The sequence below is a fragment of the Puccinia triticina genome, chromosome 16A (assembly GCF_026914185.1).
Source record: "Puccinia triticina chromosome 16A, complete sequence".
NCBI lineage: Eukaryota > Fungi > Basidiomycota > Pucciniomycetes > Pucciniales > Pucciniaceae > Puccinia > Puccinia triticina.
In genome coordinates this window covers 4,183,492-4,207,366 of record NC_070573.1, presented here as the reverse complement: position 1 = coordinate 4,207,366, position 23,875 = coordinate 4,183,492, and the positions used below count along the sequence as shown (strand labels likewise).

The 23,875-nt window shown below is 46.0% G+C and overlaps 1 protein-coding gene across 1 annotated transcript; it reads left to right on the top strand.

Moving 5' to 3' along the window:
* Window positions 1–401: 401 nt before the first annotated feature.
* Window positions 402–22,835, top strand: PtA15_16A396 (uncharacterized protein; the record flags this gene model as incomplete). Its single annotated transcript, XM_053164081.1, has 6 exons — window positions 402–770; window positions 21,872–21,916; window positions 21,987–22,107; window positions 22,181–22,365; window positions 22,443–22,652; window positions 22,719–22,835. 6 exons carry the CDS (start codon window positions 402–404, stop codon window positions 22,833–22,835), a joined length of 1,047 nt encoding a protein of 348 aa, XP_053028043.1.
* Between the last annotated feature and the right edge of the window lie 1,040 nt (window positions 22,836–23,875).

Sequence of the window (23,875 nt, the reverse complement as noted above, 5' to 3'; positions counted from 1 at the left end):
TTCTGTAGAGTGTAGAAGCTCAAGCCTCTTTCTGGAGTCTGGAGGAGGTTTTTTTACCCTATCATTTGTCATTGCCTGGTGTTAAACCTGTCCGGGGGAGAGCAGTCGCCCACTATATACAATTGTTTATTTGGGTGGTTCTCCTTGCAGACGTAAATTGATATGTTGAATAACCTAGCTGCGCTTGTAAAAAAAGTTAAACTGCAATGTTAATCTCCTATGGAGAGCCCTCGTTCGAGAGGCTTATAGATGTCACCTGTGAGATGGGAGTGGTGGACTGGGGCGAGTTCGAGAATACACATGGTATATGAGGTGTGATCGAAACCCAACCATCGCAACGGGAGCAACTTCGTCGTCAACACACAAAAAAAACTGGCCGCAAGAATCTCATTTCAAAGGAGATGGCCGAGCGGAAGCCAAGCCAAGCCGGACCTCAGAGCGACCAGTACCCATCAAGAACGGGAGGGCCATCGCAGGGAGGTACGAGTCGATCGGAGACCGAAGAGCTAGAGAAGATTGACTATGTGGACCCACAGCAATGTCTGAGGCTACGCCAGATCAACGGCACATCAAGGGACGGGGGAAGAAAGACGGCCGACGGGGAAGATGCGCCCGGCCAAGTCGATGAGGGTGTGCCGGTCAAGAGGATCACTGGCCCCGCCGACCTAGACACGTTCTTTAACTCGATCGCTCTCGACCGGATCCTTCAAGTCCTCCTCAACTTATCCAACCGGCTCACCAGGTTCGGCATCCTCGAAAATGACGCTCAGGTGGCCTATCTGAAAACCTCACTCGAGAAGGTCTGGAACAGCTGTCTTCCCCTGTCATCTTCATGCTCCCATCAAATTAATCTTTCCTTCTTGGCTCATGTGCTCCCAGAGCAAGACAATTAGGGCCGTCATCGCCATATTTGACCGTCTCGATCAATGGATAACGGAGATTCCATTGGACCCAAGTCCACAGAGGTTCGGCAACAAGTCGTTCAAGATTTGGGGCCAACGCTTAGAATCAGTTTCGTCTACTCTCCCTTGACTATCATTGGGTCGATATCAAATCGTTAATCGCCAAACGATGTACTTTATTTCGGATAGGAAGCTCTTCATTTACACACTCAAGCTAACCTCATCACCGATCATCACAAGCCAATCGAAGCCGAACTTTTACATCATTTCAAAACGTCTTTCGGCTCGTTTGGACGACTGGATTATGGAACGGGACATGAAGTAAGCCCCCAAGCGTTTACTTCTCCTCGATTTTCAAATCAAGATATTGATGTTCAACAACACAACAAGAGTAGTTATCATTCTTAGGATATCTATCGATTTTGCATTTGACGAGGATCCTGGAGCACAAAGACTTATTATTGACTGGATTGATAGTCTATCAAAAGTACTTCAACTTATGTCGACGATTACAACGGGTATATAATCTAGAGCCGGCAGGTTCCAAGGGCGTCTATGGCCTAGACGACTTCTTCCACGTGGTCTACATCTTTGGGAGTGCCCAACTATTGAGTTAAGTTGCGCTCATTACGCACCCGATCTGTGGGATCTGTTCTAACGTGGGAAGATGAATGGACAGACCATCCGACGATCCGGCCCAGCTCGATCCTGGACGAGAAGTTGATGGGCAGGATCAACGATACGAGTTCCGAGTCGGGAGGGCTGAGCGAAGCCTCGCGGGAGTTCCTGCGGCGCGAGGGGATCATCCCGAGTCTTTTCTTCGGGGCGGTCCAGAACACGCTTTCGCTCAAGACCCAGCCCAAGAGGACGACGGGGCCGGGGGACCCTGCGGGGCGCGAGGAGAAGGACAGCCGCCAGGGCATCCTCGACCATTCTCCGATCCTCTTGAATCTTGCTACGAACGTCAAGGGCTGGCCGAAGATCTACTCTGGCTTGATCAAGATGATGAAGGGCGAGATCTTTGCTAAGGTGCCCGTCATGCAGCACTTCTGGATCGCTGGCCCCTCCGCCGTTCTTCCTTGGCTTCCCCGAACCCCTCCTGCCTCTCTGCCCCTTGATGAGGATACACATGTAGACGAGCCCGACATTGACTACATCGATCATTATCGGCATCTTTCATCATGATTTCAAGCTTTCTCTTTTGTCCCTTGACTCCCATTTCCCTCATCTCTTCATGTATTCATTCTGTGTGCTTCATCCTATCCGGTAGTTTTGCCTTAACCAACATCGTTAAATGATCGCTTGATAAATCCTTTGTTTCATCCATTTGCATGTCTTAATCCGAGCTTGACGTTACACAGCCTTGGATTGATCGAGCCTTAGTGGCCACCTCCCATCTGCAGGCGCCCCTGAGGTAACAACGATCGTGAGGGCGACTGGTGAGAAAATCAGGCTAAAAGAAACAGGAACAAGGGTGATATGAGAACACTAGAGAGAACCAAACAACCACCACACACTAGGCCTTTTAAAGCTATTGAAGAGCACAGATACGCGCAATTGAGCTAACACTAAGCACGCAGGGCACAAAAGAGCGTGCGCTAAGCTGCGTCCGCCACTATCAAAAGTGTGTCTGCCACTATGAAAAGTGCGTCTGCCACTATCAAAAGTGCGTCCACCACTATCAAAAGTGTGTCCGGCACTCTGAATAGTGCGTCCGCCATTATGAGATATGCCTCCGGCAATATTGTAAGTGTCTTTGGCACCATGGTATTTTTGAAGGATGACCTCCTCAAAAAAGTATGGGCCAGAAATGAGCCAAAAGCAGTCAAAAACACAAAAAATGTAATTTTTTGGTGTTTTTAATGTATTTTGAAGGTTTTTCCGTTGAATATCTCCACATACTTGAATATTTGATGAATCAGTATTTGACGGGCCCAAAAGACGCGTTGAATACTACCGTGCTATGGTCTGCCAGGCTCATATCACAGCTATCTCTGGGTCAAAACCACAGGAATAGTTGGGTTGGTTTCTCAACAGGGGAAATCACAATGCTGCCTTATATTAAGAAGAGAGGAGGACAAAAATCAGGATGTGTTGCTCCAGACCTGAGTAAATGCATTGTGGAGGTTATGCTTGTTAAATACGGGAGTCAAGCGTGTAGGGGGATATTTAAACAAGCGAAGCATGAAAGGGAGTGGGTGTATTGGGGACATAATTTGATCTGATGGCAAAATAACTACATGTAAAGTGTTTAATGATGGAAGACAACTGCTGTAGGATCAGGCCAACATTTACTGTTATTCTTTGGGGCTGGAAAGGTAGTAGGTGTCCTGGCAGCCAGGTTGCCAATACTTGCACGTGCTTTGGCATCAACCATCTGCAGCAGGTGGGTTGTGAACACAAGCAAACAAGAAATAGCTCAGCGATCTTCTTCATGATAACAATCAAGAGTCTGCCGGGATGGACTTCACTTACGGTAGTCAAACAGATCGACATAGCCACCAAAGTCACCATGAGACTGCGTCTGACTGAAAACATTCTGGGGGCTGTTAGAGCTATAATCAGAGGTCAGTAGTAGTAGTTATGACACAAAGAACAAGCTGTGAGCCAGGGTAACAATCTAATGGAAGCTCACTTTGTGTGCGGAGGCTGATGAAGCAGTTGCTAAGTAAGATCTTGCAAGTGTTGGGGAGCTGATGATGGTGCTTGAAGGAATGTGTGATGATGTGGCTGGGTTCACTACCGGCTAACGCTTGGAGGATATGGGTTTTTATAGACGTCCCCAATGGGCTTCATGAGCAATTTGTTTATGTATTTATGTGCCTTTATCCCTTTTGTTTGCCTGTCTCAGACTTGTATTTATTTACTGTACGTATTTCTTTGTCATTCTCTGGCAATTTCTTTGAGGCCGGGGTCACATGCCAGGGTTTGAGGTTATCCTTGGCTGGCCATTGATGGAATTGGTGCAAGCTCAACCAATCCACTCGCATGCCAACTCCGGGGCGCTGAGCACTCATGATGTTGAATAATATGTATGATCTTTCCGGCGGGGGTGACATGCCGGCAGGCCTTAATTGTGGGCTGGCCATTAGGGTTAACGGCACCACAGGTAGTGGCGCGCCGAAGTGTGCGCCCCTGGCGCTCCTCATTTGGGAAAAAAGGGGGGTGGCGCGCCCTTTTAAACCTAATTTTCCAAAAATGTTATGAGTGAGTGTTCCAAGTCTTGGAGTGGCCACGGGGCTTGTGTCGCATGTCAAGGAGGACATTATGCAACTCTCAATGACACACATGAGATCCCAGAAATAGACCTTTATGGACAGCCTGGGGATAGTAGATGATGACAAAAGTGTTACCGTGGCACTGTGTCAGTGTGACTCAATCAAGACTGTGAGACCAAGTATAGGGTCAAGTCTACGGACTTTGGCTCTGGAGTCTTGAGTCAGAGTGTCAGCCGGGCTACTAGACTACGTTAGAGCCCAGCTAACTACTCTACATGCTATGCATACTATTAGCGGCGCAGAGCGCCAAGTAGTCGCGAAACCTACACAGCTTCAGCGACTACGACTTTCGGAGCATTGAGTGCGGCGCAGAGCGCCGCAAATAAGAATATGAATATGCAAAAAAGCCTCCCCTTGATCGATTGATAGAATCAAGGAGAGAGCGTACAAACTCCGGCCGCAGGTATCGGCCAGAGAAAGAATAGTAGCCATGATCCAACAACCCGTTCTCAGGCCAAGAGAACGGGTTTGCTATTGTTGAACTAACAAAAAACCCGTAGAACATTCTACAGGAAACGGCCGGAGGAGAGTAGCGAAGAAGTAAACTGCTGCGTCTCCCCCGGCCAAAGATGAACTACCACGAAAGCGTCATCAAGAGTGGAACTCTTCCTCGGACCGAGGAAGAGTAATACCTGCTGTTGAGTAAAGAGGACAGGAGCTATGCAAGCAATAGAACGCTCTACTACTCCTGTCCTAACTAGTTCTTCCCGCGGCTGAGAAGCCGCGATGAATTTGGAAATAGACCAGCGACCCTACCGGTCGCCGCAAGGATATATAAAGGGAGGCTTCTGAGCGAGAAGGGGCCTCCCCAGCTTCAGACCAACCACCTTGTCGCCGTACCAGCCCCGCCCTGTCTATCCGACCGGTCGCTCGCCTGTATTGTCACAATCTTGGTTTGTTGAGTCGTTTGCCGTCCTTTTCCGCGGACCCTCTTCACGAGTAAGTCCGCCGTTTTCATTTCTTTATTGGGATCTCTATCCCCTAGCCTGGGAACAATTATTTGTTTGAAAAACACCCTTAGTCGGGCCCCAGAAGTCACAGGTCTCATAACCACCCCTGCGCATCTATTGCGCAGGCCCTGTAAGACCATCGGAGGGCACTTAAATACCCCAGGCGCTCCTGGCCCCTCCGTTACAACCCTTTTGGGTTTCCTCTTAAAAATAACTTTAAGTTATTTTTGCCTTTCCACCGCGCTCCTATTGCGCTTACCACCGCACTGCGGCGCAGTCACCGGTGTAGCTAGAAGAGTTCACCTACTCTTGGCATCACCGCGCCTGACAATTGGGGGTCTGGCCGGGAACAAAACCTTTTTTACCCATAACCCCATAATCTACATAGTTTTTTTTGTTTATCCAACGAAATAAACCGAACCAAACCCACTCCTAAGCTTACTTAAGCTTACTTAACTCTTACGTCAATTCTAAAACTCCGCGCTCTGAGCGCAGTAGGCAATATTGCCCCTTTAAACTTAATTTATTAAGTTTAGTGCCGCTCCCTACCCGCTCTCAATCGCGTACTACCCGCGCTACCTAGCGCAACCTACTCATAGCACTCGTGCTCTCTACCTGCTCTCCGCAGCTCGCCACCTGCGCTACCTAGCGCAGAACTATCCTCGCGCTCTTTCGCGCTATCCAACCGCTCTCCATAGAGCAACCTAAACCGCGATCTCTTCGCGCGTATCTTCAGAAGCCTTTAACCCTTCTGTACCATCCTCTTTACCGCAGAAAAATAACTCCTTTTTCTGACAAAAGATTTCTTTTTTTTTCATTCTTTTTCAGTGGAATTACAGAGAAACGCTGAACTGATTCAGTATTATCTCCGTTATCTCAAAGAACAGAGAGAAGAACGTGCCCGGAATTACGTCCCTACCGCCTGGGAGAAGCTTTCGTACGCCAAGCAGCTCAAGATCGCCACCGACCGAATTGAACGCGAACAAAAAGAAAGTATCAAAGGAAAACTTCGATTTCAGCTTTTTTTACGTGAACACCGCGCTCGCAAAGCCAAAGCTCGTCTAGAACGCAAAAGTGAGCTCGAAATTCCTACCTTTTTTTAACTACCCTTGTTAAAATAAGCGCTAACCCTCAATCTCTTTTCTCTACAGTGGTTCGGAAAACCCAATCCGAAAAGAATCTCGCAGCCGCTGCTGCCCCGAAGCTCGAAGTAGAAGTTCCGTTGAAGAAACCTACTAGTACGTTTTATCTCGCTTCTATTCCGCACCGCCGGTAGAGCTAACAATCGTTCTTGCTCTGGTAACATTAGTGCCTGCTCCGAAACCGACCTATATCGCCGGTACTATACGCCACCCGAGAGATACTCGTAAGTAACTACCTCCTGCGAAATCACTCGCCCATCACCCCCTTTTACTGACTCCTCTTCTGTATTGTCGCAGCGGAAATCGAACCTGCTCCCGCTGAGAATTTAGAGGACATTGAAGTCAGCGACTCAGAACCGGAAGTCGAAAGTTAGTCCATTTCTTTTTACTAAAAAGACTGACTATTTGAAAATAAACACTAACTACCAAAATGTCTACCCGCTCTTCCAGACCTGACCTCGAAGGACCCCTTGCCACTCCGAAGAGAGGCAGCCGCAAAGGGTCCGCCATCGGAGGCTCCGTCGTCGGAGGATCTGTTGGAGGAGGATCCAGCGGACTTCGAGGTCCCGCTTCGGTTCAAGAAGAACACGGACCCAGCTCCGAGCACCTTGAAAGCCAAAGATCCGGTGAGAACGGCCAAGGAGCTGGAGGAAGAGCAAGTCAAGATGATCCAGAACTTGGTGTACGTCCACCGAGCCAACTGGAGACAATGCATCGCTCTCCAAGCTCAAGGATCTCCGGAGAAGCTCAAAGCCGCTCTACGCGCAGCTCAAGAGAGCCAAAAAGCGGCTCAAAAGTTCCTCTCCCAAAAGGAGTTAGAGGCCTTCGTGGAGGGTTGGAACCCCTGGACGGTGAAGAAACAGATCGCCCCTCCAGCGAGGACTTTGAAAAAACGAAAAGCTCCTCCAACGGATCAAACCAACCAGCTCCGCAGAGACCGCGCCAGATGGGCTCAAGTCATGAAGGCAGCGAACACCTTAGAACAAGCTTACGACCAGATGTAGTTGATAGAGATTTTATTTTCCATATGTTTGATAACTTGTATGGAAATTTGTCTACATTGCATAGTAACTCTAGCAACCAGTATAAGTTTACAAACAAGAAAATTGTGGAATGTCATACTTCTATTATTAACACTCTTGAATCTGCTGTCAGTCGTGCAATAAACATGTCTCAAGAACATTTTGTTAAAATCCCTGAGTTTCGCCAAGATATTGGAGAGATTAAGAGTAAAATGAGTGAGATAACAAAAAGCCTTGAGAATATGACTGGTACAAATCAAAGTCTACAAGACAAACTTACGGACATTGACATTGATATGGCAGATTTTAAAAGCCAAATGTTGTCTACCTTGAAAACTGAGGTTATCAAAGTAAACAGAGAGCGTGAGGAACATCAATCCGCCCAGTTACAAATTTTGATAGACCTAGTGAGTCATCAAGAAGATAACATGAAAGAGATGGTGAATAAAATTAACATCTCCACAGCAGAGCAAATCAGCTCTCTGAAACAAGAGATAAAAACTCTTAAACAAAATGTAGCAGGAATACAGACCCCCCCGCATCTGAGTCATAACCCCGAATTTGCTCAGACGGAGGAAGTTAGGTTTAACAATCCTTTACTAAATAATAGGAACAGAGTGTTCCAATACCAAGAAAGGTCTCCACCTCCTAAGGAAGAGGAACCAACCAGGTCATCACGCCCAAACGCGGCCAGTGATTCCCAACCTTACCAGGACCAACCAAGACAGACTACTTCTTTCATGAATAGTTTAGATCCAGTGACCAAATGCAAACTGATGCCGCCAATGAAAGAATGGCCTAAATTCTCTGGAGAAGGAGAATATGATCATATCCACTTCATAGATTACGTAGATCATCTCCTTGAATGTTACGAAGCTACTGACGAAGTAGTAACGGCCAGATTACCAAGGTTATTTGAAGGCGTAGCTTTAGACTGGTTCGTCAGAAAAAAGAAATCTGTCGGAAAAATAAGCTGGGAAGAGTGGAAAAAACTGATCCACAAACAGTTTGGTACAGACGTCTGGGAGGACAAAATGCTAGCCGCATATGAGAATGATTTCTTTGATCCTACCAAAGATGACCCATATAAATGGTGTCTGAGTCAGAAGAAAAGGATTGATTGTATCTATAACCAACCTGCTCAGAAATTTGTCACTAAGAAAATCTTGAAAAAGTGCCCTAATTACTTAGAACATGATGTAATGTGCAGGTTGAAAGATGCAGACGTAGACTTGTCTGAATTAGTAGCCACCATAGAAATAATTATTGTGGCTAAGAAATTGGACAGGAAACCCAAGACATACGACGAAAGGTGTAATCTAGCTCCTAGAGAAAACACGGCTGCAGAAAGAAAAAATGCAGAGGTACCTACTAGAAAACCAAATAGTATTGAGTGTTATAATTGTGGAGAGAAAGGCCATAAGAGACCTGATTGCCCTAAACCCCGTAAACGCATCAACAATATAGAAGTAAAGTCAGATGAAGATGACCTATCTTATACGGGATCCCAATTCGACATCATCAGTATAGAGCCTGAAGTTGGAGATTGCCTTGATGAACCAGAAATTAATGCCAAATGCAACGTAATACAAGCTGATCTAGGCGATCCATTGTGTATTACGGTAATCCAAGGAGATTCCAATTTGCCACAGAAATGGAACTCTTCACTGGGAGTTGGGCACGTATCAGACGCCAAACTGATGACAAATAAACCAGAAGAAGGCATGAGTTATACTTTGGGAAAAACTAGCTATACAACAGTTATCTTCGATGAGAGAGAAGTCAGAGCTCTTTTAGACATTGGAGCATTTTGTTCTTGCACTAGCACCAATTTACTAGACTCTTGTTACCCTGACTGGAAAAATAACCTTCTCCCTACGCCCAAGGCTAAATTTAGCAGTTGTAACTCAGCCCTCAAACCAATAGGGATAATTAAGTTACCTCTTATTTTTCCGCACACAAAAGGTTCTTTGAGATTACACATAGAATTTGTAGTCCTAGAAGATGCTGTGTGTGATTATCTCATTATAGGTAATGATGCATTCTGCTTATATGGAATAGATGTAATTCAAAGCAAAAACAGATACTACACTATAGGTGGTGATTGGAAAAGAAAGTTTGAGATATGTAACATTAGCTTTCAGAACCCTCCGGGTAAAAGTCATGAGAATAAAGAACTGATCAAGTTCAGTCAAAATTATATGTCTCAAGCTGCTATTAGTAGTAATTTAACCGCAGAACAACAATCAGATGTATTGCAATTCTGCTTTGAGCATGAAGAAGCTTTTTGCACGAAGGAGGAATCCATAGGGAATATCTCAGGCCATGATATTGAGATAGAACTTACGTGTCAGCCCCCCTACCCTCCAGCGTTACGGAGAGCCGCCTATCCTTCCAGCCCTAAGTCTAGGGAAGCCTTAGAGATCCACATCAAGGAACTTTTAGAGCTTAAGGTTTTGAGGAAAGTAGGCCATAATGAACAAGTGGAAATAACTACGCCCGTAATTATAGCATGGCATAATGATAAATCCCGTATGGTAGGAGATTTTAGAGCCCTCAATAATTACACCAAGGCAGACAATTATCCTATTCCAAGGATAGATCATTCACTGCATAATTTGGCGAAAGCTAAATACATCACGACAATGGATGTTCTTAAAGGGTTCCATCAAATACCTATTAAAGAAGAGAGCAGAAAATTTATGAGAATAATCTGCCATCTAGGAGTATATGAATATTTAAGGATGCCATTTGGTATAAAAAATGCTCCGTCACACTTTCAGCGTATGATGGACACGATATTTGGATCTTTTATTAGACAAAGTTGGATGATGATTTACATAGATGACATTATCATATATTCTATAAACTGGGAGGATCATTTAGAAAAAATAAGATTGGTCCTCCGTACAGCTATTACAGCGGGTTTGAAAATGTCAATCAAGAAATGCAACTTTGGTTTTCAAGAGCTCAAGGCTTTAGGTCATATAGTCTCCGGATTATCTCTAGCCATAGATCAAAACAGAGTAGCAGCAGTTCTGCTTAAACCTATGCCGCAGACAATGACAGAAATGCAGTCATTCTTGGGATTTTGTAGTTATTACAGACAACATATCCCTAAATTTGCAAACATCTCGAAAAGTTTATACGAGTTGTGTAGCAAAGATGTCTTCTTTGAGATGACGTACGGGAGAGTAGAGCAATACGAGCAACTAAAAAGGCTTATTACTACAGCTCCCGTACTGGCGCAACCAGATTACTCTTTGCCATTTATACTGTACATAGACGCTTGCTTCGAAGGTATAGGAGCAGCTTTACATCAAGAATTCATAATTGATAGTATTCCTGTAGAAAAACCTGTGCTGTTCATTTCTCGACAAGTCCGTAAGACAGAAATGAGGTATGGAGCCAGTCAGATGGAATGTTTATGTCTTGTATGGGCTTTAGAGAAACTACATTACTATCTAGAAGGTTGTAAGATCATTGTAGTTACAGATTGCATAGCAGTAAGAACCCTAATGAACATGAAGACACCCAACCGTCACATGCTCAGATGGCAGATTGCAATACAACAGTATAGGGGACACATGACCATTATCCATAGGGCGGGAGCTAAGCATACTAATGCAGATGGACTAAGTAGATGGGCCTTGCCTAATACTCCAGATAATCCTGCCTATGATCCGGAAGATGAGGATGTATTCCCCATTTTAGGAATTCACGTATGTGACATTGACGACGCATTTTTTGAAGAAGTCAGAATCAGCTATAGTGAAGATTTAGAACTTCTCAAGTTAATCAATATCCTGGATAATGAAAACAGTGCTCCAGAATTGATTGCTAGCTTACCGGATTGTCTATTGATCCCATACAAAGCAGGACAGTTTACTCTGCTAGATGGCATAATATATTTTAGACATAGACATTCCAGTGTGATAGTTCTGAATAAAGAAATTCACATCAAAAATATGTTGTATGAATGCCATGATAATGCTGGCGCAGGACACTTTTCTGAAGATAGAACTTTGGAAAGGGTTAAACAGACAGCCTGGTGGGTTGATTGGAAAAACCAAACTAAAGCATATGTTAAATCTTGCGAAACATGTCAAAAAGCCAATAAACAGACTGGAAAGAGGTTTGGATTATTGCAGACCATTGCAGAACCCAAAACTCGGTGGGAAATCATTAACATGGACTTTGTGACAGGATTACCACTGGGAGGAGCCTTCTCTTATAATTCAGTCCTAGTAGTGGTAGATAGATTTTCCAAAAGAGCCAGGTTCATTCCGCATCACAAAGATGACACAGCTATGGAAGTAGCTATGCCATTTTGGAACAGAATTATGGCTGATGTGGGTATCCCAAAAATAATTATCAGTGACAGAGACCCAAAATTCACGTCAGAATTTTGGAGAAATCTTCACGATATGTTGGGCACCAAATTAGCTTTTTCAACCGCGTATCACCTGCAGACTGATGGATTAGCAGAAAGGATGATCCAGACATTAGAGGATCTTCTCCGAAGGTTTTGCGCCTTTGGACTAGAATTCAAAAATAGTGACGGGTATACACATGACTGGGTTAATTTACTACCTGCCCTAGAAATGGCCTACAATAGTAGTAAGCACTCTACTACTAAAGAAGCGCTGTATATCTTAGAGAGGGGTTGGATTCCCAGACTACCAAAAGATACTATTAATGACAAATTACCACTAGCACATCCTACAGCTTTAGACTTTAAACAGATGCTGGAAGCTGCAAATAAACATGCGGCTAAATGCGTTCAAGAAGCAGCTGAGTACAGTAAGATGCGGTGGGACAAGAGTCATAAAGAACCAGAATTCCGTATAGGAGAGAAAGTCCTTCTTTCAACGGTAAATTTTAACAATCTGGGTGGATGTAGAAAACTTAAACCCGCCTTTGTAGGACCATTTGTAATCAAAAACCTGCATGGTAAAAATGCGGTAGAAGTAATCCTCACTGAAGAATTCAGTAGGAAGCACCCAGTATTTCCAGTGAGCTTAATAAAAAGATATGTTCAGAGAGAGAATGAACCAACTCCCAAACCTATACCCGTACCTATAGAAGAGCTGCCACCTAAGGAGCAACTTAAAGTACATAAGATCCTTAAAGACAAAAAAGAAAGGGTTTTAGGTAAAGACACTAGGTTGTACCTTGTAAGATATAGAAACCAATCAGCAGATAAAGATGAATGGCTCCCGGAAAATAATATCCCGGATGGAGCAATTCACCTACGCAATTACAGAGTTTCTAAGTGTAAGTAGTTCAGCTAAGTTACGAGTAACTTATCTTGGTGGGAGGGAATGTCAGCCGGGCTACTAGACTACGTTAGAGCCCAGCTAACTACTCTACATGCTATGCATACTATTAGCGGCGCAGAGCGCCAAGTAGTCGCGAAACCTACACAGCTTCAGCGACTACGACTTTCGGAGCATTGAGTGCGGCGCAGAGCGCCGCAAATAAGAATATGAATATGCAAAAAAGCCTCCCCTTGATCGATTGATAGAATCAAGGAGAGAGCGTACAAACTCTGGCCGCAGGTATTGGCCAGAGAAAGAATAGTAGCCATGATCCAACAACCCGTTCTCAGGCCAAGAGAACGGGTTTTCTATTGTTGAACTAACAAAAAACCCGTAGAACATTCTACAGGAAACGGCCGGAGGAGAGTAGCGAAGAAGTAAACTGCTGCGTCTCCCCCGGCCAAAGATGAACTACCACGAAAGCGTCATCAAGAGTGGAACTCTTCCTCGGACCGAGGAAGAGTAATACCTGCTGTTGAGTAAAGAGGACAGGAGCTATGCGAGCAATAGAACGCTCTACTACTCCTGTCCTAACTAGTTCTTCCCGCGGCTGAGAAGCCGCGATGAATTTGGAAATAGACCAGCGACCCTACCGGTCGCCGCAAGGATATATAAAGGGAGGCTTCTGAGCGAGAAGGGGCCTCCCCAGATTCAGACCAACCACCTCGTCGCCGTACCAGCCCCGCCCTGTCTATCCGACCGGTCGCTCGCCTGTATTGTCACGATCTCGGTTTGTTGAGTCGTTTGCCGTCCTTTTCCGCGGACCCTCTTCACGAGTAAGTCCGCCGTTTTCATTTCTTTATCGGGATCTCTATCCCCTAGCCTGGGAACGATTATTCGTTTGAAAAACACCCTTAGTCGGGCCCCAGAAGTCACAGGTCTCATAATCACCCCTGCGCATCTATTGCGCAGGCCCTGTAAGACCATCGGAGGGCACTTAAATACCCCAGGCGCTCCTGGCCCCTCCGTTACAACCCTTTTGGGTTTCCTCTTAAAAATAACTTTAAGTTATTTTTGCCTTTCCACCGCGCTCCTATTGCGCTTACCACCGCACTGCGGCGCAGTCACCGGTGTAGCTAGAAGAGTTCACCTACTCTTGGCATCACTGCGCCTGACACAGAGATTGAACAAACACTGAGACTTGAGTTCTAAGATCCATCCTTAATCTGTTCTAATTATCAATCAACATAGTGAAATTAACAATGACACCAATCAGAAATACTCCTACCACCTTGCAGGAATGGCTTGACCCAACAGAAAAACATGGCGCAAGGTGGATTGGTTTTAAAATGTCAAATCTACAAAACAATGAATCCAGACGACAAGAGGCAAAATGTACTCACTGCCATACAATTTTTCCTCATGGGAAGCCTCACATCATCTTCTTGCATATTAAAGATTCCTGCAAAGACATTTCTCCGGAGCAAAGATCTTCCTATCTTTGTAATGCTCTACCTGAATCTGAGGGAAATCAAAATGATACGGAATCCAATAATCAGAACAACGGTCGCATTATATCTGTTTCCATTCCCCAGAACAAAAAAAAAACCAATCTGTTTCTCCATAATTTCATCCAATGTCCAATGAAAAACCCATCACCTCTATGAGTTACTTTTGAAATCCCTGAGGCACCTTGAACAATTTTCTATTTGTCTTGATATCTCCTTGTACATATTTTTCTCCTTTTATACATGTGGAATCAATCTTTGAACCACAATCAAGCCTAATTTTTTTTTTTGGTGGTGCCGCCTGCCAAAGGCGCCATGCTCCGCCTAATGGGAAGGCGCCCCTGTCCCAAACATGGCGCCGTCAACCCTACTGGCCATCGTGCAAGCTTAACTAAGCCACTCCCATGTCAGTTATGTAAATACATCTTTTGTCGGTGATGGCCTCATGATGACCATCAGGTCTTTATCCGACACCCTTGTACACCACAGAGGCGCTGGGGCTCCCTCGGACCAACAACCCGACAACAGAGATCCGCCTGTCGGGCTGCATTGCAAGTGGAGCACGCCGTTGGGGCCAGTCACTCAAAAAGGTATTGAACAGCTCTCTTCCCCTGTTGTCTTCACGCTCCCATCAAACTAACCTTTCCTTCTTGGCTCATGTGCTCCCAGAGCAAGGCAATTAGGGCGGTCATCGCCATATTTGACCGTCTCGATCAATGGATAACGGAGATTCCATTGGACCCAAGTCCACAGAGGTCCGGAGACAAATTGTTCCATTTGGGGCCAACACTTAGAATCAGTTTTGTCTACTCTCCCTTGACTTTGCTGGATCAATATCAAAGCGTTAATTGGCAAAAGGATGTAATTTATTTCGGATAGAAAGCTCTTCATTTGCACACTCAAGCTAACCTCATCACTGATCATCTGCCCCACCGGGCATGTCCATACGGAAAGAGCCAACAGTCATCATTGACGAATTGAATTGATGTTACATTTTGCCAAGTGAGCGCCCTGCAGCTGGCGTGCGAGGGGCTTGGTTGAGCTTGCCCCATTGATGGCCAGCCCACCACCCAGCCCACCATTGTTGGAAGCATGGACAAGCAAGCATCCGACCCCGGCCGGAAAGCAATGTGGTCTGAGGCCCGAGAATGACGAGACAATCATACATTGAAGCCTGAAACAAGCAAACACAGGGCGCCGATAGGACCCTGGAAAGCGCGGCCAGAGACTAGTAACCAAAATCAATTCAAAACCGTGGGATTCATACATTTTTGAAAGAGGTTTTTTTGCTCTTGCCAACTTTTGCAACATGTTGGGGAGGATATGGCAGTACATTAGGGGGTTTCAAACAAACTTAACTAAGTCCCTCCTGGGCGCGAAGCGCCCGCCTCTGAAGGAGGGGCTTATGAAACAGTGGACTTTTTGGCATGACAAGTTTTTCAGATTTTGCAGAGAAAAATTTATTTCTGCAATAACTTTTTCAAAACAATAGATTTTGTGGCACCGTAAAGACCATGATGAAGGTCTACACTTGGCCTACAACCTCCCAAAAATTTGGGGCTGTACCACCCCTCCTTCATCAAACAATCAACATCAGAAGTTGACCTTTGAGGCACTCCGCCGGGTACCCCAAAGCAGTGAAGTACATACACTTCCTTCGAGGCAAAAAAAATGACACACCTGTCTGTTTTTTTTTTTTTCATAGCTCTGACAGGTATCTCAGCAAGTTGCCCACCGAAGCGGTCCACCATGTCTCAATTTACAAGTACCTTTTCCTCCTTCACCAGTCCTACAATCGCCCATCATCTTCAATAACCTCCAGTGCAACCACACAAAATAAGTTCAAATCAATACATTTGGAAACATGAACACTACATCCAGCTCTGCAATCATGCCTACCAGACCGCCCAAATTCCATACCAAAGTTGAAAAGGTGTTGTACATATGTGAAGTCCTTAGAGAACAGAATCTTGACCCCAAAAAATTCATCACCGCATTTCTCACACTCAATAACACCAACCTGGCTACTAAACACCAACACTGGGGCGGTAAAGGAATCAAAGGGATTTTGGACGTCATACGTGCAATAGGTGTGCTGGTTTGCCACCAGGGAGGCACGGAGGACTGGAAAGACTTCATCCAGACGCAGGTGAGTATGCAAGCCCCCTTATAAAATTGCCTCAAATTTTTGGGAGATGTTGACTGAAAGTATTGCTTGGTTTACATTCCACCACTCAGGCGCAGGTCTGCCTAAATGCTGAAGGAATATCATCTGGAAAATATCGCCGTGGACCGTACTTCAATGCAAAGAATATTATGCACAACAAAAAATTGTCTAGGGACCTTGCCGTTTGCATCATTCTGGGATTCAGGGTTTTCAAAGTCGCTTATATCATTCTTGCCGTTTTTTCTGGTTTGCTCAACAAACAGTATAGCAAGTCCGGGATTCCCACCTCGTCCACATTGTCCAATCATCTGGAATAAGGTTGCAGGGTCACCACGGCCAACATGAACCACACGCGCAACTCTTTGCCAGTTCTGACCCAGGCCTAAAGCCATGGTGCTGGATATTACCGGGAAGGCACCGTTAACAAAGTGGTTGACTAATTCCTCATTTGCCTTGTCTCCGGTACATGAATGGTAACGTCGAGCAAAAGTGCTGCGCGGGTTGTTATGTCCATTTGGGATTCTCCTAGCTTTGTGAATGACTGACAACACTTGCATTGTCAATGGTCTGGTAGTTGAATAAATTAAAGTTGGAACTATTTTATCATCCGGGATTATTGTCTGAGGTCCAAAAAGGCTTAGAAGATTGTTGCACAATGCCATGGATTGTTCCATTGTCACTCGTAATATAGTAATCTCTTTACGGCTTAATTCACCCCTTACAAAGGTAACCTTGTCTTCCTTCAGCTTCAAACTTCAAAGTATGGCCTTGACTGCGATTGGCCGACATGTTGCGGACTGAAGTAGAATTGGTACGCAAAATTTTGCCATGAACCGCTCAGCAAGCTGTCCATAGCAAGGTCAAAAAGCTGTAATGTCCCGATGCTTCCCGTGTGAGTTAAGTTGTTTTGATTCACCACTTTCAACCAAGCCCCACATGTAGACCATGTGGGCCTCATCAACCACAATCAAACTAAGTCGGGCCTGGAATTCCTCACTGAAGAATATGTGGTGGAAAATTGGATTGTTCAAGAGTACCTCAGGACTCTGAATACATGTTATCATCAGCCTAATGCTCATGGTAAGCAAGAGTTGTGACTAACCAAATATATGAACAAGTATTTCCCATCTATAATATCTTGTGCGGTCTCCATATTGAGAGCCATCTTGGTTAGATTGATTGCTGTTATATTAACCATCTCTTTTTCCGTAACCTGTGAAATACAATTATCTATCAATTAAAACATTAATTATAGATAGTAGGGCAATCCAGAAGACCTTACTTGATTATCTCCGAGTGAATCCAATGGATTAAGAACCATGACAATGGCCTTTTGAGCTTCGTTAAACAGATTGTGATACATTTCTGCAATACAAGTTTTTCCAAATCCAGTCCCAGCAAGAACAAATGTGTTTTGGCGCTTGGCAAGTGATACCACAGTCTCCACTTGGAGATTCTTTGGAGCCTGCTTGAATCAATCTTGCGCCTCTTGCTGGATAAGTTCATACATCCCTGTCTTGTCTAATTCTGTGAATCTTTCGTCCAACCGGACGGGCAGGGGAAGGTGTTTTGAGCTTTTTGGTGCCATTCCTTGCTGCGTTCAACAACAAGTTTCCGAGTTTGTTTTTCTGTGTCCAACAATTTTTTTTGTCAAGTTGGGTATGTACTGTGGATCTCGGCTATGTACATATGATGTGCAGAGGATGAGCAGTTTTTCTTTTTTTCATCAAAGCTGACGTCAAATGGATCATGTGTGAGACAATGCTCCTACACCACCAACCGCGGGTTGACGTGGGACCTGATGTCGAGACAACCCCCCCAACCCTGCCCTGAAATTTGGCTGTCACTCCAAGCGGGAGTGATCGCAAGCCGCGGGCGGGCCTCTGTTGGCGCAAACCCCCACGTGGGGCCGCGGTCGGAGAACTCCCCAATGTTGACCTGCCGTGGGTCTTTTGTCCCACATGGGGCCGTTGGCCGTTGGCAAACTCTCAACGGTGGCCTCCCATTGGGGCCCGGCCATGTGAGGACGTTCCGGCAAAAATGCTTCGCGCCGGGCAGGCTCAAACCCGGGCCTGCAACCAGCCCAACTGCCCCTATGAGGGAATCCACTAGCAGCTGCACCAGTGAGCCTTTGATGGTGATTCCTGTGAAAGTAAACGGTATAGTCCAATTTTTCTGAATCTTGTTAGACGCAAGATTTTGAAATATCACAAAGACCTGTTTTTTTCTTTTCTTTTTTTTTGCAATTTCTCACTTATGTAGCCTCTTTCCAAACATGGAGAGAGACTCAGAAAATCTGTTTTTAAAAAAACATTTTAGTTTATTTCTTGGTTGGCCTGACGCGGGCTCAACCAGAGTGCAATGTTGGCGCACTGCTCAGCACCAGCCATGATTGGCTTGGCCCACCCGCTGAGTGAAGCTGGTTGTGCTCTTGTTATGCCCAACCAGCTTCCGCCGTGGGCATGCTGATCAGAGCTGGGATGGGTTGGCTGGGTTAGCCACGGCCGACCCAGGTGAAGCCGCCTCTCCTGACACGACATGTCGGCTGAGTTGGCCAGCCCGCGGTGCTGGATGGGTCGGGTCAAGGGCAGCCCGACCAATCTTCAACGGAATCCGATCCCGCGGGCAGGTCGGCGCCCACCCGGGCCAACCTTTTGCCGACCGCGACGTTGGGTCATTGTCAACCCGAGCTCAAATTTGAGCGGTGGTGTAGGCATTGACAGGCAAAACCCCCGTCTTACCCGTTATGAGCCCTTCTTTGTAGCTGATTTCTTACCCATTAAGGTGGAGTGATAATTAACAAAAAAAATACTGATAGATGCACAGGCTTCCTGCCTATCCACAGAGCCTTCTATCCAGAAAATTGGATTTTTTTTGGCAGAGATATTGCCCAATGAAATCATGTACATTGAGGAAACCTGTCAGGCCAAAAAAATTCATTGTTTTGTAAGTCCCTCCTTCGGAGGCAGGCGCTTCGCGCCCAGGAGGGACTTAGCTAAGTTTGGGTTTCAAAGTTGGCCAGATGCAACTTGCATGCACTTTTGCAAGTTGGTGTTCAAGTTAATTCTTGAACACTGAGTTGCAAAAGTGCATGCAAGTCACATTTTACTACACCCCCCAACCCTGCTTGAATGTTTTTTTGAATGTTGGTGTTCAAGAAAAGCCTTGAACACCAAATTGCAAAAGTACATGCAAGTCATGCATGGCCAACTTTGAATCCCCCTATTATTCTCCCTTCAAGCATACATGTGCCCATCTTTTCAGAATTTGGGGTGTCCCCCGTCCAATGGAGGGACTTGGTTAAGTTAGAGGTGAACGGCTCTCTCTGGACCAGACTTGCAAGAGCTGCCTTTGTCATAAGGCATCATGCCAAACAACTGGTATCATCTTCGATTAGACAATGGGGGGGTGGATTGGAGACGACGTGTCGGTCTCTCTGAATGAGCGCGTCAGTGGAACGCAGCCTTCAACAACCTGATATGGCGGAAGTGAATGTTGAGCTTAAATGACAAGTGCCGGCGACATCAATCAGACCTGATGCCCAAATATGTAGGGTGTTTTGGTCACCCGTGGCCCACCGCCGCCGCTCGGTGGGTTGGCCGGGACCACGCGTGTCTGGTTGCGGTTACGTAACAAAAGGATTCAAGAACTGGGTCTTTTTTCAACCGGCAAGTCTGTTCACACCCGTTCACACCCTAGCTTAACAAAGCCTCTCGAGCGGAGGGTCCGGGGGACCCCGCCCGGAGGGCTCTCCGCAGGAGAGGCTTATGAGTTATGTCTTGATTTAAGCAGGAGCAGAAAGGATCTGCTACACTAAAAATCCCAACCAATATAGAAAAACTGAATACACAGAGTTTTAGTTTCTGTTCTTGCAAGGAATTTGAGCCACTCATTTATCTTGTAGCCAGAAAAACAACTCCTGGAGTCCCAAACAAGTGGAGCCTCATTTGGAAGACTTGTGCATTTTTTATCTTTTGAAAAGGTCAACAGATTGGGATAGAAAAAATCTGAGTAGACCAAATTGTAGAGAAAGAAAAGTAGCATAGGGTACAGATAGGGCATAGTGGTGGAGAGGCTGGGGGAGGAGCTATAAAATTTTTAAAAACCTCTCAGCCAAATGAACTTTCTGCTCCCGCGTAAAATTTGGGATAATGCGCAAGTCCCTCCCTGCGGGAGGGGCGGCTTCGCCGCCAGCCACAGCGCTCCCACCAGGGGGGACTTGTGTTAAGTTAGGTTCACACCAAACAATGCAATTGTAAGACACGAAGAAGTTTCTGTGAGTCGTGAGTGTGCGGGTTTTCCATCAAGGACATGAATACTCGGTCAGGCTGGTCTGAGATCATCGACGCCGGCCAGCTTTCATCCTTGATCTCATGAGCGGATCGCTGCAACACGATGATATCATCATCCCATCGGCCCTCCGGCTGACAAAGTCAGGCCTCAAGGAACACCCAGGGCTCACGTCGACAAGCCATCTCTGGCCTTGAGAAAACATTGTGCATATCTTCTGTCAAGAGAGCGTATGTACAAAATAGATTAGACTGAGACTGGCATTCTTTTTTTTTGATGCTCTGTTTTCGATCACCGAGTAGTTCTTTCCCCTTCAGTGCACGCGACCCGTTCGCTCGCCGAAACCGACCTGTGAGCTTGCATGTTCTGTCAGCCTAGTATAGTGTGTCTGCAATGCATCCCCTCTTGTCCCGGAGCCACACACACACGATCCCATAACGGAAGTTCAATCGACCACTATGTAAAAGGGAAAGGCAGATAAGCGTATAGGTCAGTGTAAACCGTTGATGAAGCTTGCAGAACTTCGCTCCCACAAACCGAAGCCGTTGCAAGCTCAACGACCTGCACTCGCCGGGGAGAGTCAGTTAACCGGCAAAGTTTCCCTTTGATGACGGGGTAAGAGTGTGACTGACGAAGCAGTTTGATTCTGGGATCGATTGGAGGAGTTCCATGCAGCAGATGAGCCTTCGCGGTTCTCAGATCATTTCAGACACTTCACCGGCTAAACACCCAAGTGCGAGTCTGAGACCGCTCCAGCCGTCCCTTTCGACAGTCTGCCGGTCTGTGCTATATCTTGCCCGAACAAAGTTGGAAATACAAGTTTGCCAGCTAGTTTTGGCGGGGGCGGTGTCCGAGTGGGGTCATCCTGGAGGGTGATGACGAGCGGGCGTGTATGTATGCTACGAAGCCCATGAAGATGCCTGATGACTTCAGTGGATGTGTATGAATGTAGCTCTTGGGAAGGCTTGGCCCGACTTGTATGTAGGGGGCATTTAAACACTCGAGTTCTCTTAAGAACAGTCCATTTGTTCAGTTTTCCCAGATGGTTTTGGACTTGAGAGAACTCGTGCCGGTCCTTTTCTGAATTTCAGCCGAGCCCTACACTCACATACCTCGAGCCGTCTATCTCCATACCCAGCCCACTCCACTCCACGCTCGCCTCCCTCGCCCTCGACAGCTCCTTCAAAGTCTAACTCCCCGTTCTTCTGCCTCCTTCCTCTCCTTACCCTTTCCCCCAAAAAATAACTATATATATCTTATCCCTCACATAACCAATCATCTAAATTATCGATAACTTAAACCGCATCTCTATCATCAACCAATCAATCCATCAACCCTTCTTAGCCTTTAGCTTATCGATTCTCATCCACTCTCGTCCTCTCCCATGGCTTCAAAGGTGCGTTTCAACTTCCTCTTGCTTCCTCCCCAGCACCATCTCATCTGACTTGTTGCACCTTGCATCACAGGCACAATTCCTACGGGAATACAAACTGGTCGTTGTCGGTGGTGGTGGTGTCGGCAAATCAGCCCTAACGATCCAATTCATCCAATCCCATTTCGTCGACGAGTACGACCCTACCATCGAAGGTGATATTCTTCTCTTCCTCCTTTCCCCGTTGACCATCACTCAAGCTGACCGTTCCTCTTTTTTTTGATGTAGACTCTTACCGTAAACAGTGCGTGATTGACGAGGAAGTCGCTCTGCTCGACGTGCTCGATACCGCAGGGCAAGAAGAGTACTCTGCTATGCGCGAGCAATACATGCGCACCGGAGAAGGCTTCCTACTGGTTTACTCAATCACCTCCCGCAACTCGTTTGAAGAAATCTCAACGTTCCATCAACAAGTTCGTTGGTTTTTCTCTTATTCCCAAAACAACTCGTCTGCTGACTTGTACCCAACTTTCAACAAAAATTACATTAGATCCTGCGAGTCAAAGACAAGGACTATTTCCCCGTGATTGTTGTTGCAAACAAGTGTGATTTGGAGTATGAGCGACAAGTAGGAGCCCATGAAGGACGCGAATTAGCCCGGCATTTCGGATGTCGATTCATCGAGACCTCGGCGAAGCAGCGCATCAATGTGGACGAGGCTTTCAGCTCGTTAGTCAAGGAGATCCGAAGATACAACAAGGTAAGACACTCCCTCACACCACCAGCCTCTCTTCTTCTTTCCACTGACTTGACTCCTCTTTCCCAGGAACAAACTATCTCACGTCCTGGGCCCAATGGACCCGGAAATGGCACCAACGGCTTCCAGGAAGAAGGCGAACAGTTCCAGTCTACCGGCTGTTGCTCGGGCTGCGTGATTCTTTGACCCTTCGACATCTTCTGCTCCCTCTGTCTTTCTCTCTCTCCCGTCTATCCCGAAATATCTCGCTCTTCTCCTTCTCCTATCCTCATACCACATCACTTTCTTTTCTCGCCCCGGAGAACAGGATCATCTTTCTCTTTTTCTTTCTCATCTTCATCTGCTTTTATTCGATCTCACCCCCCTCTCTTTGTTAACGACACAACCCCACCCCGGATTACTTGTCTCTATCTATCCTCTTTATTTGTTTTCCTTTTTTTATCTTTGTCTTTCCTCTTTTCGTTTCATGTCAAGTACCTTTTTTCCTTTTTCTTTCGAAGCCCCTTTTTGTGTGTGTGAAATCAAACGACCGGTAGTCTTTTTTAATTGTTTCTGATCTGAAATACATCCTGAAATCTTGCCACAAAATAACAGAAACCAACATGTGGGGCCTGGTTGATTGACAACCCAAAAGCCAAACAAACGGCCAGGCAACGGCAATAGGCGCCGTGCTAACCAATACCTTCCCATCGTGATCAAATCAAGTTTGAAAAAAAGAAATCCTCAAGAGGCATTCAACATAATTCCAGACAGACATGAGCAATCAATCAGACTCGACCTCCTCCTACACATTTCTGTCTGTAATAGAATGTATGCCCCCGTGAGGTTAGCCTTCACCCTAGCCTCTATGCAAGGGTTTCGCCAGTATTCGCGGGGAGACACTTCGTCCAACCACAGCCCAAAAGCCACACACACACACACACACTTCAAAATCCAACCAATCAGGCCTCAAACAACAAGATGGATCAAGTGTCCTAATGACTTAGCCCGGTTTTGTCGGGTATGCGAAAGGGTCCCTGACCTTGAATTTCTCAGACTTCTGACTTGCTCGGTCCCAGGACATAGGACAGGACATGACCTGATCATCCGGGGCATTATGGGAATTGGGATCCGACAGAGAGGCTGTTTGTGATAGAGGTCTGAACTCTTGAGAACCATCTTGAGAACCAATCCCGGGTATGATCACTCTCCGATGGGATCCAACTCTCCCACTCATCTCCCATGAG